At 29.9% G+C, this 16,394-nt stretch overlaps 2 protein-coding genes across 2 annotated transcripts in view; both read left to right on the top strand.

Moving 5' to 3' along the window:
• The window catches only part of LOC108761953 (odorant receptor 4-like), an 8,149-nt gene extending 1,260 nt beyond the window's left edge, over positions 1–6,889 (top strand). The window contains exons 2-5 of the mRNA XM_018508744.1: positions 5,576–5,684; positions 5,903–6,013; positions 6,602–6,757; positions 6,839–6,889. Of these exons, the coding sequence (XP_018364246.1) occupies positions 5,576–5,684; positions 5,903–6,013; positions 6,602–6,757; positions 6,839–6,889 (427 nt within the window). The remainder of the gene's footprint in view (positions 1–5,575; positions 5,685–5,902; positions 6,014–6,601; positions 6,758–6,838) is intronic.
• Positions 6,890–8,667: 1,778 nt separating this feature from the next.
• LOC108761952 (uncharacterized) lies at positions 8,668–10,693 on the top strand. The gene is made up of 4 exons (XM_018508743.1): positions 8,668–9,464; positions 9,763–9,862; positions 10,403–10,558; positions 10,643–10,693. The coding sequence occupies exons 1-4, from the start codon at positions 8,668–8,670 to the stop codon at positions 10,691–10,693; spliced, it is 1,104 nt and encodes a 367-aa protein (XP_018364245.1).
• Positions 10,694–16,394: the final 5,701 nt, after the last annotated feature.

Genomic DNA, 16,394 nt, shown 5'->3' with positions numbered 1-16,394 from the left:
TTCTAGTTTAATCTATCACGTCCCTTAATTATTTTTTGGATTAGGGTAATTACATTAAATATAAAATATATTTAGAAAAAAGTTGTTTAATTTGATCTTCCTAATCTGCATGCAAAAGTATGAAGATAAACTTGTCAAAATATTAATAGTTTATGAGATATATTACACTTTATTCAGGTATAAATGTTTCATGAACTTTAACAGTTACTTTAATATTTTTATGCATACAATAATAAATTAAATTAGTTCAATCAGCCCCTTCATATCCAACAATTTTTGTTTTAAACATTTTTTAATTTAATCGCGATGTTTCGAGTTATTTGGCTGTCTAAGTTAAAATGGGTCACCCTGTATATCTGGACATATAACATTACATATATGTATATAATTCATACACAATGTATTAAATATAATTACACTGTTAGAAATGTTCTTAAATTTCATTACATTTTAAGTTACACAATTTGAAATTAACTTCATGACATTACATCAAATTTAAAGTATTTATAATTAAAAAGTATATTTGTACATATACATAAAATTTAATGTATTTTTCATGAAAATTTATGAAATTTAATGTACTTTTCATAAAATTTTATCAAAAGTACATTAAATTTCATAAATTTAATGTATACGTTCATTACATTTAAGTAACGACTGTAACTTAATTTTCAGTTAAATCATTCATTACTTTTAATTTCGTTCATAACCACAAGCTTCATTTACATGTAAAGGAAGCTCGTGGTTACATTTCTAATAGTGTGTTATATAATAATTGTAATCTTTCATATAAGAGGTACAAAAGAATATCGACATAGGAGTTCTGTTGCTCAGTGGAAAAGTGGCAGTCTTGTAGAGCAGACTTGGAGACCAGGCCTTGGTTCGAATCTCGACAGAAGCGGAGCTGATTTTCTCGTGCTATCGGTTATGCCTTACGACGAGTAATTTCGAGTGGTGAAAACGTGCAATGTGAGTGACGAGTGCTAAATGAATATTTTGCACTCGCATAAGTTTTTTCACTCAAATTTACGTTTTTACCACTCAAAAATACTCGTAATGTATACGTTTTTATCACTCAGATATACTCGTGTCCTGCATGAGTGCAATCCGTTTTAACCACTCATTTTTACGGAAAAGTTCCTGTTTGCGACCTAAAAACGGAGTTATACTCACTGAATAAAATGCACGTTTTCACCACTCAAATTAACCGTTCGCGCAGGCTAAAAACGGTGAAAAATTTTTATAAGGGTGTCAATTATATCCGATTTTTTAAATTGAAAATTGTATGAATTGCTTGATAAAGAATATTTACGGTAGAAGGAAAGTAACAAAATTTTTAATTTTTGTAAATATGGAAATATTTACTATATAAACAGTAATTAAATTTAAATAATAATTAAACTTAAATTTTATTAACTGTACTCAATATTTCACCGGAGAAAGTAGAAAACAGAAATTAATTTATTAAATGAAATATATAAAATATACATTCAAAGATTTTGCAGATTTTCATTCAATATCGATAATATTTTACGTGAGATATGTCTGGTTGAAATAGCGGGAGCAACGTTAAATATATGTCTGCTGGAATATTACTGCATCATGGTAATGTGTAAAAAATTTCAACAATAATTGCGATGTGAAAGTTGAAATAAATGATTTAACTCACACTTTGATATCAAATTTTCATCATTAAATGTACGGATATTTGACATTTTATAAAGTATTATTTCCTATTTGAAAGAAATAAAATTTCAAAGTGTAAACACCCCTGGTAGAAATTTGTACAATTTGACTGAGCACCCAGTTAGTTACCATCTAGTACTACTGATTTCTCTTTATAGTACAAAAATACTACGTAGCAACTGGGCAAAAGTAGTTAAAGCAGTTTTACTAGGCAATATCTGGATCAATTCTGTACAAGAGATTTTCTATTAATACTAAAAATTGTCAGTTTTCTACCAGTTATAGTTATGCAGTGCTCATGTCATGTGTATACGCATATATTATTACGCGATACGTGTATAACAGAATATATTTTTATGTTATATGTAAAATTGTTAATAATTAAATATGTGTAAATGTCGTGAACGCGTACGGAATTGTAGAGCAAAGAAAGAAAAAACTGGAAGAATTTAAATCATTTACAGCATGTAACAGTCACAAAGATTGCAAAAAAGGAGGTTAGAAGCAGTAAATATCAAAGATTAGAAATGACGAATGAGTCCTACAGAAATGAAATATATGTGAGTAGCGAAGAATTTTAGTATAGATACTTTGCTTATTTTACTTACGTTAATATAATATTAATTTTGTGCAGAATAATTCAGATTATGTGAATGACATAAATGAAGAGCCTATTCTAGTATTATTGTTGTCTTAATACTTATAGTAACTATATTCAGATTTTGAACTTCATTACTGAGCAGTGACTGCGAGAAAAGCGTTAAATTGTGATTGATATTCTGAACAGTTTTGCTGTTCAATTACTAGATAAAAGTCAGTACAAATTCCGAATAACCAATCGTATATTGCATAAAATTTCTACCAGGGCACATATGATTTTAATTCAATGAAAAAAAAAAAACATTAATGATTTATTATCATCTCTCACAGGAATGGAATAACAATGACAGTATAGCGATTTTAACGTACATTTTTCTATTAATATCGTTCGTTTTCAACGTTTTCATGTTTTGCTACATTGGCGAACAATTAACAAATCAGGTGTTTATACTTAAATTTTTAAAAATGAATTAAACTATATTAAATGTTAAAATATCATTTAATATTGCAATATACATGGTGTATCTAAAATAACGCCCACTAATCATACAGTGCTAATCCTAATAACAAACTAATTGTAAGACGAAAAGTCCTCTAACATTTTGCAATTTTCGCAATAGTTTAACGAGATATCATTCATCAAAGTTGCCGAATAAACAGATAAAATCAATGTATAAGACATGTTTAAGATATCTATCAGTGTTCTTTGTAAAATATTTTGGAAATGTTTCGTAAAGAACTCTTAAAGAAATCTTAAAATTTTCTTATACGTCGATTTTAGACATTTTGCTCATTGCGTAACTAAAAAAAATATTGCCAAAATTGCAAAATGTTACAGGACTTTTTGACTCAGTTTTTCATTGAGAATAGCACTATATGATTAGTAGGCGTTATTTCAGACACACTCTGTAGATCAAAAAACTTTATAACATATATCTCTAATAATAATAAAAATTTGAGTGACATACCCACATATATATGATATATGTATATATAGATTAACGTATATATAAATTATATACTTAGTGCAACAAAGTTGGATTTGCCTCATATAAAATCGAGTGGTACCATTTACCAGGAAAAACTGCACTCGATCTCACGTTAATAATCAGAATATCACAGCATCCAATAAAAATTACGGCAGGAAAAATAATTGATCTTTCTTTCTCAAGTTTTTGCTCAGTAAGTACAATTTGTTATCACTTCGAAGGTGAAAAAGCACAGTAATAAAAATTTTTTAAGCACATATTTCATAAATTAACAGGTACTGAAAACTTCAATTGCATATCTAAACATGCTCCGAACTATAGTTTGATCCATTCAAGAAAATTTTTTAATCATGCCTTATATCGGTGAATAAAATAATATTCAGTAATTCTTTTACTAAAAAAATTTATAGTTACATTCTATGAATATATTTCAAAATAATAATGTATACGTGTTTGATACAACCAATTAAATGCACATATCAATACATTAAACAAACAAACTTAACCGAATCAAAATTTTATAAAAATGTTGCGATCACGATTTATTGCATAAAATAATAGAAGACGTTTCGATCCTTGGTTTGAATCCTCTTCGGTTCAGATCCATGACAAGCGAGTTGTCAACATCGCACGATATGCCAATACTCAAACAGTCATTAAATTTGGTAATTTAATGGATATTGACATATGGATACGAATTGACTTAACAGATACACATTATTCAAAGTTCAAATTACGAAAAATCAATATTTTCATCATTAATGTATTTACTGAAGAGGATTCATACAATGCATCAAAACGTGTTCAATTATTTTGTACAATAAAATATGATTACAAAAGTATCCAGCAATGGCTCTTAAAAGGCTTTTTTCATTCTTGATTTAATTTGTAGAATTTTTATAGTTTAATTTAACAAATTAATTACATATACAATGAAAAACTACACGGAAATAGCACAATTTTACATGCTGCAGAAAACCCATTCAAGTAGTGATATAACTATGACAAAGCAATATTCCCCTCGACAGAATTGATTGCTCAAGCGCACGCTAGCTACTTTTTCCCTTTCCTATCCTTATAATGTTGAAAGCACCTGCGACTGTCATGCGCAATTTTTTACCATTACGCTACCGACGAACCACACCAGTCGCCTTTGCACCATCGTGACGACAGTATGACTAAGCTTAACATCCCCTGGTCGAATGTGAATAGTGAGAGGGATATAATCAACGCACTAGTATGGAACCAATGGATACTACGAATTCTCGGAATCTGGCCATTGGTTTATTCGAATACTACAAAAATCGAGAAGATAATCGCGACGATATCATTCACGTTATGCTGGTCCGCGCTCAGTTTTCTTCTAATTCCCATGGTCATTTTTACTGTGTCAGAACGAACATCTATAAACGACAAAATCAAAATGCTAGGTCCGCTAAGCTACGTGTTAATTTCGACGTTAAAATATTTTTTCCTGTTAATTCATCGTAACAGCATACGGCAATGCATTAACCTGCTAAGTACCGATTGGCGTGCAGTCCATCAGCAGGATTATCGAAAAATTATGATTAAAAACGTGGCAAAAAGCCATGTCCTATCTAAGTTTTCCATAATGTTCATGTATTGCGGAGGCTTGTGTTTTCATACCGTAATGCCATTTCTGACGCACACCACAATCGACGAGCAGAATGTCACTGTTAAACCAATACCTTATCCCGGCTTCGATATTATTTTCGACTTGCATTTTACGCCTGCCTATGTATTTGTATTTTGTGCACAATGGTTTTCCGGTATCGTACTATTCAACGTCACCACGGCAGTGTGTTGCTTGGCAGCCATGTTCGTAGCTCACGTTTGCGGTCAAATCGAAATCGTGATGGCTCGTGTAGAAAATTTTGTAAAAAATGCACAAAGCAGTCGCATGAAGCAACGTATGGCAATTATCGTAAAACACCACATGCAGTCATTGAGGTGAGTGCTTTATGCAGATGATTACGAAAAGAAATGTTGTGTCGATTATATCTGACTATTTAAATTGAAAATTGTATGAATTGCTTGATAAAGAATTATTACGGCGGAAGAAAAGTAAATGTTTAACTTCTATATAAATATAGAAATATTTACTTCATAAATAATAATTAAATTTAATTAATAATTGAACTTATAATTAAATTATAATTAAATTAATAATTAAATTTTATTAATCGTACTCAATAGTTCACCGCAGAAAGTAGAAAATAGAAATTAAATTATTAAATGAAATATATAAAATATATATTATAATATATGTACAATAAAAGATTTTGCAGATTTTCAGTCAGTATCGATAATATTTTACGCGAAATATGTCTGGTTGAAATAGTGGGAACAACGTTAACTATATGCTTGTGTGAATATTACTGCATCACGGTAATGTGTAAAAAATTTCAAAAATAATTGCGATGTGAAAATTAAAATAAATGATCCAACTCACACTTTTATATCAATTTTTTCATTACTTATTTGAAATTTTTTTTGAATACATTATTTTCTATTTTAAAGAATTAAAATTTTAAGGTGTGAAAACATATGTTCTTGATTCAATAAAAAAATATAATTAATGATTTAATATTACCTATGTCTCACAGGAATGGAATAACAATGACGGTATAGCAATTTTAACATATTTTTTTCTATTAATATCGTTTGTTTTCAACGTTTTCACGCTTTGTTACATTGGCGAACAATTAACAAATCAGGTGTTTATACTTAAATTTTTAATAAATTTTTAACAATGAATTAAATTATATTAAATGTTAAAATATTTTTTTATATTGCAATATACAGGGTATATTTAAAATAACGCCCACTAATCATACAGCGCCATTCCTAATAAAAAATTACTTGTAAGACGAAAAGTCCTCTAACATTTTACAATTTTAACAGTAATTAACAAGATATTCATTCGTATAAGTTACCGAATAAACAGATAAAATCGATGTATAAGACATGTTTAAAATATCTAATAGTGTTTTTCGCAAAATATTTAGAAAATGTTTCGTAAATAATTCTTAGATATCTTAAAATTTTCTTATACGCCGATTTTACACATTTTGCTCATTGCTTAACTAAAAAAAATATTGCGAAAATTTCAAAATTGTACAGGACTTTTTGATTCAGTTTTTTATCAATAATAGTACTATATGATTAGAGGGCGTTATTTCAGATACACTCCGTATATCGTGAAAATTTATAATACATATCTCTAATAATAATAAAAATTTGCGTGACATATACAGATAACATATGTATATATAAATTAACGTATATATAAATTATATACTTAGTGCAGCAAAGTTGGATTTGCTTCATATAAAATCGAGTGGTATCATTTACCAAAAAAAATTGCACTCGATCTCACGTTAATAATCAGCATATCACAGCATCCGATAAGAATTACAGCAGGAAAAATAATCAATCTTTCGTTCTCAAGTTTTGGCTCTGTAAGTACAATTTGTCATCACTCGCAGGTGAAAAAGCACAATAATAAAAATTTTTTAAGGACATATTTCATACATTAACAGGTACTGAAAACTTCGATTGCATATCTAAATATGCTCCGAACTTTCGTTTGATCCATGCGAAAGAATTTTTTAATCCTACTTCATATCAATAAATAAAATAATATTCAGTAATTCCTTGACTAAAAAATTTATAATTACGTTAAATGAATATATTTAGTGATAATAATGTATACGTGTTTGATACAACCAATTAAATGCACATATCAATATCTTAAATAAACAAACTTAATCGAAATCAAAATTTTATAAAAATACTATACGCTTATCATTTAGCGAAGCCGCATCAATTACAATGTGCCATTAAAAATGCGATGGAAATATTTGCAATTTTCCATCAATTATGATGATGTTGTTTGCAAACACAATCTTCATTTCTACATCGTATATATTTCTGAACGCACCTCAATTTGGAACAAAATAGAAAATAAATTAGTTTTTCAGTGATGACATCTACACACCTGTTTTTCCAATGTAATTTTTCTTTCATATTAACAAAGAATTTTTACGTATCTCGTGTTTCACTTTAATATATTTGAAGAAATGAAAGTATGACAGAGAACTTATCTTGAAATCGCATTTCTGCAAGGAGGAACCGATGTGAACCGGCATTGAACTTCTATAAAAATCTGAAATGATTAATATAGTGCATTTTCATCCGTTTGAACCGTTATTTCGTCGAACGTCAAACCTAGTAAGAAAATACCAGGGAGTTAAAAAACGGTCTACCCACGACTATAATAGTATATTTTGAAATTTTGTTTACGCAAGAAAATCATTTGTACCTCTGTCGAATTCATTACAACTCAAAGAAGATATACAGATACAGCGTTTTTCAATTTCAGTGTAATCTTTTCATGTTCGCCTTTTCTCCTCAATATTGCCATATTCAATGTTCATCGCTAATGTTCATCGCTAATGTGTGTAGCAGATCAACATTGTGATAGCACGCATTGAAAATTTTTTCAAGAACAAATGCAATCACACAAAGTTTGAGAAATGCATAACGATTATTATCATCATGTGCGAACATTAAGGTAAATATCTTGTCTTGCTATCTTCGCCTCCATTTTAGTGTCTGTAAAATTACCTACACGTTTCAATAACGTCTGCACGAGAAAGCCTACTAATCTCTTTATCAAAAGTTTATTAAATATAAAAAATTAACATTATTCAAAGTATCATCATCTGTTAAAAGAATTATGTTTTCGTCTATTTCGTTAAAAATATTTGACCAATGTCAGTTCATACCTGGTAGATTTTCAGTTAGCATCGATATACTTTGCGCTATTATATAGTTACGTTTATTCAAGATAATGGGAACGACGTTTGTAATATGCTTGGTAAAAATTTCTTCATAACGGTAATTATATATTTCTTTTTAATACTGCTTACCGTATCAAACAACAACATAAGATTTATTAACCTCTTCATTAAAAAAGATTTATACATTACGCTAAGTAAATATGTTCTAATCTACGATAACAATATACATGTTGTTATCTTGTACATCATATAAGATAATAACATGTATTCATTTTAAATCATATCACAGTATTTAATAAAAAAAAATTAATTACGCATACAATAAAAAATTACACGGAAATAGTACAATTTTATACGCTGCAGGAAATCCACCCGTTCAAGTAGAAATATAACTATGACGAACAATATTCCCCTCGACAAAATTGATTGTTCAAGCGCACGCAAGCTACTTTTCCCCTTTCCTATCCTTACAATGTTGAAAACACCTGCAACTGTCATGCGCAATTTTTTACCATCATGCTACCAATGAAGTACATCAGTCGCCTTCGCGCCATCGTGACGACAGTATGGCTAAGCTTAACATCCCCTGGTCAAATGTGAATAGTGAGAGTGATATAATCAACGCACTAGTATGGAACCGATGGATACTACGAATTCTCGGAATCTGGCCATTGGTTTATTCGAATACTACAACGATCGAGAAGATAATAGCGACGATATCATTCGCGTTATGCTGGTCCGCGCTCAGTTTCCTTATAATTCCCATGGCCATTTTTACATTGTCTGAACAAACGACTATAAACGACAAAATCAAAATGCTAGGTCCGCTAAGCTACGTATTAATCTCGACGCTAAAATATTTTTTTCTGGTGATTCATCGTAAAAGCATACGGCAATGCATTCACGTATTAAGTACCGATTGGCGTGCAGTCCAGCAACAGAATTATCGAAAAATTATGATTAAAAATGTGGCAAAAAGCCATATGTTATCCAAGTTTTGTATAATGTTCATGTATTGCGGAGGCGTGTGCTTTCACTCCGTAATGCCGTTTCTGGCGCACACCACAATCGACAAGCAGAATGTCACTGTTAAACCAATACCTTGCCCCGGGTTCGATATTATTTTCGATTTACATTTTACTCCGGTCTATGTACTTGTATTTTGCGCACAATGGTTATCCGGTATGGTACTGTTCAACGTCACCACGGCAGTGTGTTGCTTGGCAGCCATGTTCGTAGCTCACGCTTGCGGTCAAATCGAGATCGTGATGGCTCGCGTCGAAAATTTTGTGAAAAATGCACAAAGCAGTCGCATGAAGCAACGTATGGCAATTATCGTGAAACACCATATGCAGTCGTTGAGGTGAGTGCTTGAAGCACGTCATTGCGGAAAAAATTGTTTGTGTCAATTATATCCGATTATTTAAATTGAAAATTGTATGAATTGCTTAATAAAGAATATTTACGGTAGAAGGAAAGCAACAAAAATTTTAACTTTTGTAAATATGGAAATATTTACTGTATAAATAGTAATTAAATTAAATTAATAATTAAACTTAAATTTTATTAAAACTGTACTCGATAGTTCACCGCAGAAAGTAGAAAACAGAAATTAATTTATTAAATGAAATATATAAAATGTACAATAAAAGATTTTGCAGATTTTCAGTCAGTATCGATAATATTTTACGTGAAATATGTCTGGTTGAAATAGTGGGTACAACGTTAACTATATGCCTGTTGGAATATTACTGCATCATGGTAATGTAAAAAATTTCAAAAATAATTGCGATGTGAAAGTTGAAATAAATAATTCAACTCGTACACTTTGATATCAAATTTTTCATTAAATATATGGATATTTGACATATTTTATGTGTATGCATTATTTCCTATTCTTTAAAGAAATAAAATTTTATGGCTTAAACAAAAATGTTTTTAATTCAATAAAAAAATAAAATTAATGATTCAATATTACCTCAATCTCACAGGAATGGAATAACAATGATGGTATAGCAATTATAACATATTTTTTTCTATTAATATCATTTGTTTTCAACGTTTTTACGCTTTGCTACATTGGCGAACAATTAACAAATCAGGTGTTTATACTGAAATTTTGAATAACAAATTAAATTATATTAAATCTTATATTAAATTATATTTAATCTTAAAACATTTGAATATTGCAATATATATCATAAAAATTTATAATATGTATTTCTAATAGTAATAAAAATTTTCGTGACATACACAGACAACATATATATGAATTAACGTATATATAAATTAAATACTTAGTGCAGCAAAGTTGGATTTGCTTCATATAAAATCGAGTGGTACCATTTACCAGGAAAAATTGCACTCGATCTTATTTTAATGATCAGCATATCACATCATCCGATAAAAATTACTGCAGGAAAAATTATTAATCTTTCGTTCTCAAGTTTTGGCTCTGTAAGTACTATTTGTCATCATTTCGAAGGTGAAAAAGTACAATAATAAAAAAAATTTTTAAGTACATATTTGATACATTAACAGGTACTGAAAACTTCGATTGCATATCTAAACATGCTCCGAACATTCGTTTAATCCATGCAAGAGGATTTTTTCATCCTGCTTCATATCATCGAAGAAAATAATATTCAGTAATTCCTTTGAAAAAAAATTTATAATTAGATTGAATATATTTCAAGATAATAATGTATACGTGTTTGATACAATCAGTTAAATACACATATCAATACATTAAATAAACATAGTCCGAATCAAAATTTTATAAAAATTTTTTACGCTTATAATTTAGTAAAGTCGCATCGATTGCAATATATCATTAAAAATACGATCGAAATATTTGCGATTTTCCATCAATTATAATAAAGTTTGCAAACATAATCTTCATTTATGTATCATATATGGAGCGGGTCTGATTAAAAGTTCGCCACGTTTTTCTTGAAAACGGTTAGAGATAGGTAGAAGACATCTATTATCAAAATTGTAAGATAAGTAGAGGGACATACTTTGATGACATTGAGTAACCTTAAAGCCCGGTTTTCATACTACTAATAAAAAAATTTTTTTTTAAAGGAAGGAGTATTTTTTATTCGTTCTATCAATAGTACTCAACGAGCTGAATAACTTTCCATTAGAGTATCTTTTTGAAAATTTAACTATTACTGGGATATAAGCCAAAATAAGTCAAACTGCCGCGATAGAAATATTAGTCATCTTCAGTGTCATGTACTAAAAAAAAACAAGTTCTATCTATATTGTATATCGGTACTCCAAGAACTCTCGCAGAATGATTTTAACATAAGGATCCAGTTCTGTAAAATGAGCTAAAAGTAAATTAGAAAAAATTTTAACTTTTTTCGATTTGTTTTATGATCAGATGAAGAAACATTTAAGAGATGGAACCATTAACAGGCACAATTTGCATTATTGGATCAAAGTCAACCCACACTGGATGTGAACTATGGATCAACACTATTGAAGTATTAATGTTTGGGCAAGAATTATTGGTGTTCGATTAATTAGACCATTCTTTTTTGAAGAATTTCTAACAATCGAGAGGTTTATTCGTTTTCTTAGAAATGATTTTCCAAATTTAGTGGAAGATATTCCGATGAGGGATAGGGCTCAAATGTGGCTTCAGTTAGATTGTTAGATGATACATAACCCCACTTCGGTGTAAATACAAAGCGAGAGCTCAACAGAATGTTTCCAAACCAATGGACTGGTAGATGTGATTCTGCGTTATTCCCTGCGAAATCATCCAATACAACATATTTGAATTATTATCTTTGGGGAAGAGTGAGCTAGCTTATTTTCAATGTCCTACTACTTCGAAAAACATGAAAGAAAGAATAAAAAATATTTTTCGCGAAATAACGATTCAAGAGTTACAGGAAGTTCAAGCAAATTTTCCACGAAGACTACAGGCATATAGATTAAAATGGCGAACATTTATTGCAATAATAAAAAATTTGTTCTCCAAACTTTTAGTCTGACTTATTTTGGTTTATATCCCGACAATAGTTGAATTTTCGAAAAAAATACTCTAATGAAAAATTGTTCAGTTCATTGAACACCGTCGATAAAAAATACCCCTCCTATTAAAACAATTTTTTTATTGGTAGTATTAAAACAAAGGACATTTAAGATTACTCGTGATCATCAAAGTATGGCCTCCTACTTATCCTACAATTTTGATAATACCTCTATTCCACCTATCTCTAACCGTTTTCGAGAAAAATGTGGTGAACTTTTTATCAGACTCACCCTGGATATTTCTAAATGCACCTCAATTTGAAACAAAATTGAAAAAATTTTAATTTTTTAGTGATGCCATCTATATATCTGTTTTTCCAAACTTTTTATTTCATATTCACAATGAATCTTTACGTCTCTGGTGTTTCATTTTAATATATTTTCAATATTCAAAGAAATGAAAGTACGACAGAGAATTATCTTAAAATCGTATTTCTGCAAGGAATAACCGATATAAATCGGCGTTCAACTTAAAAAAAAATCAAAATGGTTAATACAGTTCATTTTTACGCGTTTGTAAAGTTTATTACTTGGTTTGTACCTCAAACGGTAAGAAAGTACCGTTTGAGATATAAACGAGGAAGTTAAAAACGGTCTACGCACGATCATACGATATTATATTTTCAAATTCCGTTTACACAAGAAAATCGTTTGTACCCCTGTCGATTTTATATTATAACTAAAAAAAAATGTAGAGATATAGCGTTTTTAAATTTCAGCGTAATCCTTTGGCCTTATCTCCTCAATATCATATTGATATTTCATCAGTATTGTCATATTTAACGTCATTACGTCGGCACGCTGCTTAGCGGATGACTCATCGCTCATACGTGGCCAGATAAACATTGTGATAGCACGCGTAGAAAATTTTTCAAGAAAAAATGCAATCATACAAAATTTGAGAAATGCATGGTGATTATCGTGCATCACGTGCGAACTTTAAAGTAAGTATCTTGTCTTGCTATCTACATTTTAGTATCTGTAAAACTATCTGCACGTTTCAATAATGTTTGCACGAGAAAGCCTGCAAATCTCTTTACCAAAAATTTATTAAATATAAAAAATTAACTTTATTCGAAATATTATCATCTGTTAAAAGAATTACGTTTTCGTCTATTTCATTAAAAATATTTGACAAATGCCACTTCATACCTGGTAGATCTTCAGTTAGCATCGAAATACTTTGCGTTATTGTATAGTTACGTCTATTCAAGATAATGGGAATGACGTTCGTAATATGCTTGGTAAAAATTTCTTGATAACGGTAATTATATATTTCTTTTTAATACTATTCCCCGTATCAAACAACAACATAAGATTAAGTAACTTCTATATTGAAAAGATTTATGCATTACGCTAAATAAATATATTCTAAAACAATAATATACATGTTATTATCTTGTGTACATCACAGAAGATAACGTATATCCATCTTAATTCGTATCACATTATTTAATTACAAAAATTAATCAATCACACATACAATTGAAAATTAGACGGAAATAGTATAAGCAATTTTACATGCTTTAGAAATCCCTCTGTTCAAGTAGTAATATAACTGTAACAAAGCAGTATTCCCCTCGACAAAATTGATTGTTCAAGCGCACGCAAGCTACTTTTCCCCTTTCCTATCCTGACAATGTTGAAAGCATCTGCGATTGTCATGCGCAATTTTTTATCATCACGCTATCGACGAAGCACACCAGTCGCCTTCGCGCCATCGTGACGATAGTATGGCTAAGCTTAACATCCCCTGGTCGAATGTGAACAGTGAGAGGGATATAATCAAAGCGCTAGTGTGGAATCGATGGATACTACGAATTCTCGGAATCTGGCCGTTGGTTTATTCGAATACTACAAAGCTCGAGAAGATATTAGCGACGATATCATTCGCATTATGTTGGTCCGCACTCAGTTTTCTTTTGATTTCCATGATCATTGTTACGCTATCAAAACACAGTGCCATAAGCGATAAAATTAAAGTGTTAGGTCCGTTATGTTATGTGTTTGTCGTGACGTTGAAATATTTCTTCCTGATCGTTCATCATAAGAGCATCCAGCAATGCATTCGCATACTGAGTAGTGATTGGCGTACAATCCAACAAGAGGATCATCGAAAAATCATGATTAAAAACGCAGCAAAAAGCCATGTGTTATCCAAGTTTAGTATAATATTCATGTATTGCGGAGGCTTGTGGTTTCATGTCATGATGCCGTTTTTATCGCATACTATCAACGAGCAGAATGTCACTATCAAACCAATGCCTTTTGCCGGCTTCAATAACGTTTTCAACTTCCATTTAATGCCAGTTTATGTGTGTGTTCTTTGCGCGCAATGGTTTTCCAGCATCATATTGTTCAACGTCACCACGGCAGTGTGCTGCTTAGCAGCCATGTTCGTAGCTCACGCTTGCGGCCAAATCGAGATCGTAATGGATCGCATAGAAAGCTTTATAAAAGGTGCACAAAACAATCACATGAAGCAATGTATGGCAATTATTGTAAAACATCACGTGCAGTCATTGAGGTGAGTCTTGTTGCATATTATAAAAAAAATCTCTCTCTCTCTCTCTCTCTCTCTCTCTCTCTCTCTCTCTCTCTCTCTCTCTCTCCTCTGTATCTGAAGTACCTGATGTATATTATTTAAATTAAAAAATTATATAAACATAGCATATGAAACATAGCATAAAAAATATTTACAAAAGAAGTAAAAATATTAATCTTTTAAATTTTTATACAAATATATAGAAATATTTATAAATAAAAATTAATATATATACTTAACTCCTATTAACTATACTCAATAATTACGTTCAGTGGGAAAAACTAATCAATTAACGCTTAGTGATTCTTTAATATGATTGATTCTTGCTTTTAGTTCTTTGTTGGATCTAAGTTTAGGAATCAATCATATTAACCTTACGGAAAGTAAAAGAAATAAATAATTTATATCAAATAAGATATATATATATATATATCTATACATATATATATATATAAAATCTACATTAAAAAGTTTTGTAGATTTTCAGTCGACATCGATAAAATTTTACGCGAAATAGGTTTGGTTGAAATAGTAGGAGCAACGTTGATTATATGTTCGCTGGAATATTACTGCATTACGGTAATACGTAAACAATTTTTAACTTAAGAAAAATGGTGTGAAAGTTCAAATATATTATATGTCATGTATTTTATATTCAATTGTATATATTCTATGTTCAACTCTTGCATTCTCGTATATTCAATTCTATCATTACATATAGATATTTAACATTCGTTTATAAATATTAAAAATATTTTAACAAATCTGATTTCTTAAAGAAATTAAATTTTATAGTGTAAACATATGTTTTTAATTCAATAAAAATGTTACGAGTAAAATAAATGAATGAATATTATCTTATTCTCGCAGGAGTGGAATAACAACGATAACATAGCTATTTTAACATATTTCTTTCTATTAGTATCGTTTGTCTTCAACGTTTTCACGCTTTGCTACATTGGTGAACAATTAACAAGTCAGGTGTTTATACTTCAATTTTTAATAATGTTGTGTGAAGTAAATTATATTAAATACAAAACTTGAAATTTTAATTTGGATATTGCTATTTATAAAAATTTGACGTATACATAAATAATGTACATATATAAATTAAAAATATATATGTACATACACAGGGTCACCTGCAAGTGCTTTTGGCCAAGCGGTTTTGTGTAAATAGAACGAACTAACTGACAAGTAACACTACCCAAGTGTTAATCACCGATCGTCTTGAAATTTGGTCTATATATTCTTTAATGGAAAATATTTGATACGTATTTTTTTATATCGGCTAAAAAACATTTTAAGGGGGCTAAAAAAATGTTTTAACATTGTAAAAACTACTATCGCAAAGTGTATATTGTGTCACCGTGGGCTTCTTGCTTGGATGTTTGAAAAATACATTTAAAATTGACTGAAATGTATTACCTGGAGGTTTTTGGTATCGGGGATTACGAATCTGAAGTCAGAATTTTAAAATTCAAAATGTCGTATCCAATATGGCTGGCGAATTTTCAAGAAATTGTTTAATTTCCATAAGAATGTGAATACTGGTGTTTTTGGGGTCGCTTAATACGAACTTGGAGTCAGATTTTCAAAATTAGAATAAATAATTATTTTAAAATACACTTCTTTGTTTTGCCTGCAGTTAGTGACACAATATACACGTTGCGATAGTAGTTTTTACAATGTTAAAAC

The sequence above is a fragment of the Trachymyrmex cornetzi genome, unplaced genomic scaffold, assembly GCF_001594075.2.
Source record: "Trachymyrmex cornetzi isolate Tcor2-1 unplaced genomic scaffold, Tcor1.1 scaffold272, whole genome shotgun sequence".
Classification (NCBI taxonomy): Eukaryota; Metazoa; Arthropoda; class Insecta; order Hymenoptera; family Formicidae; genus Trachymyrmex; species Trachymyrmex cornetzi.
The sequence above is the reverse complement of the archived record's forward strand: the minus strand, read 5'-3'. Positions and strand labels throughout refer to the sequence as shown.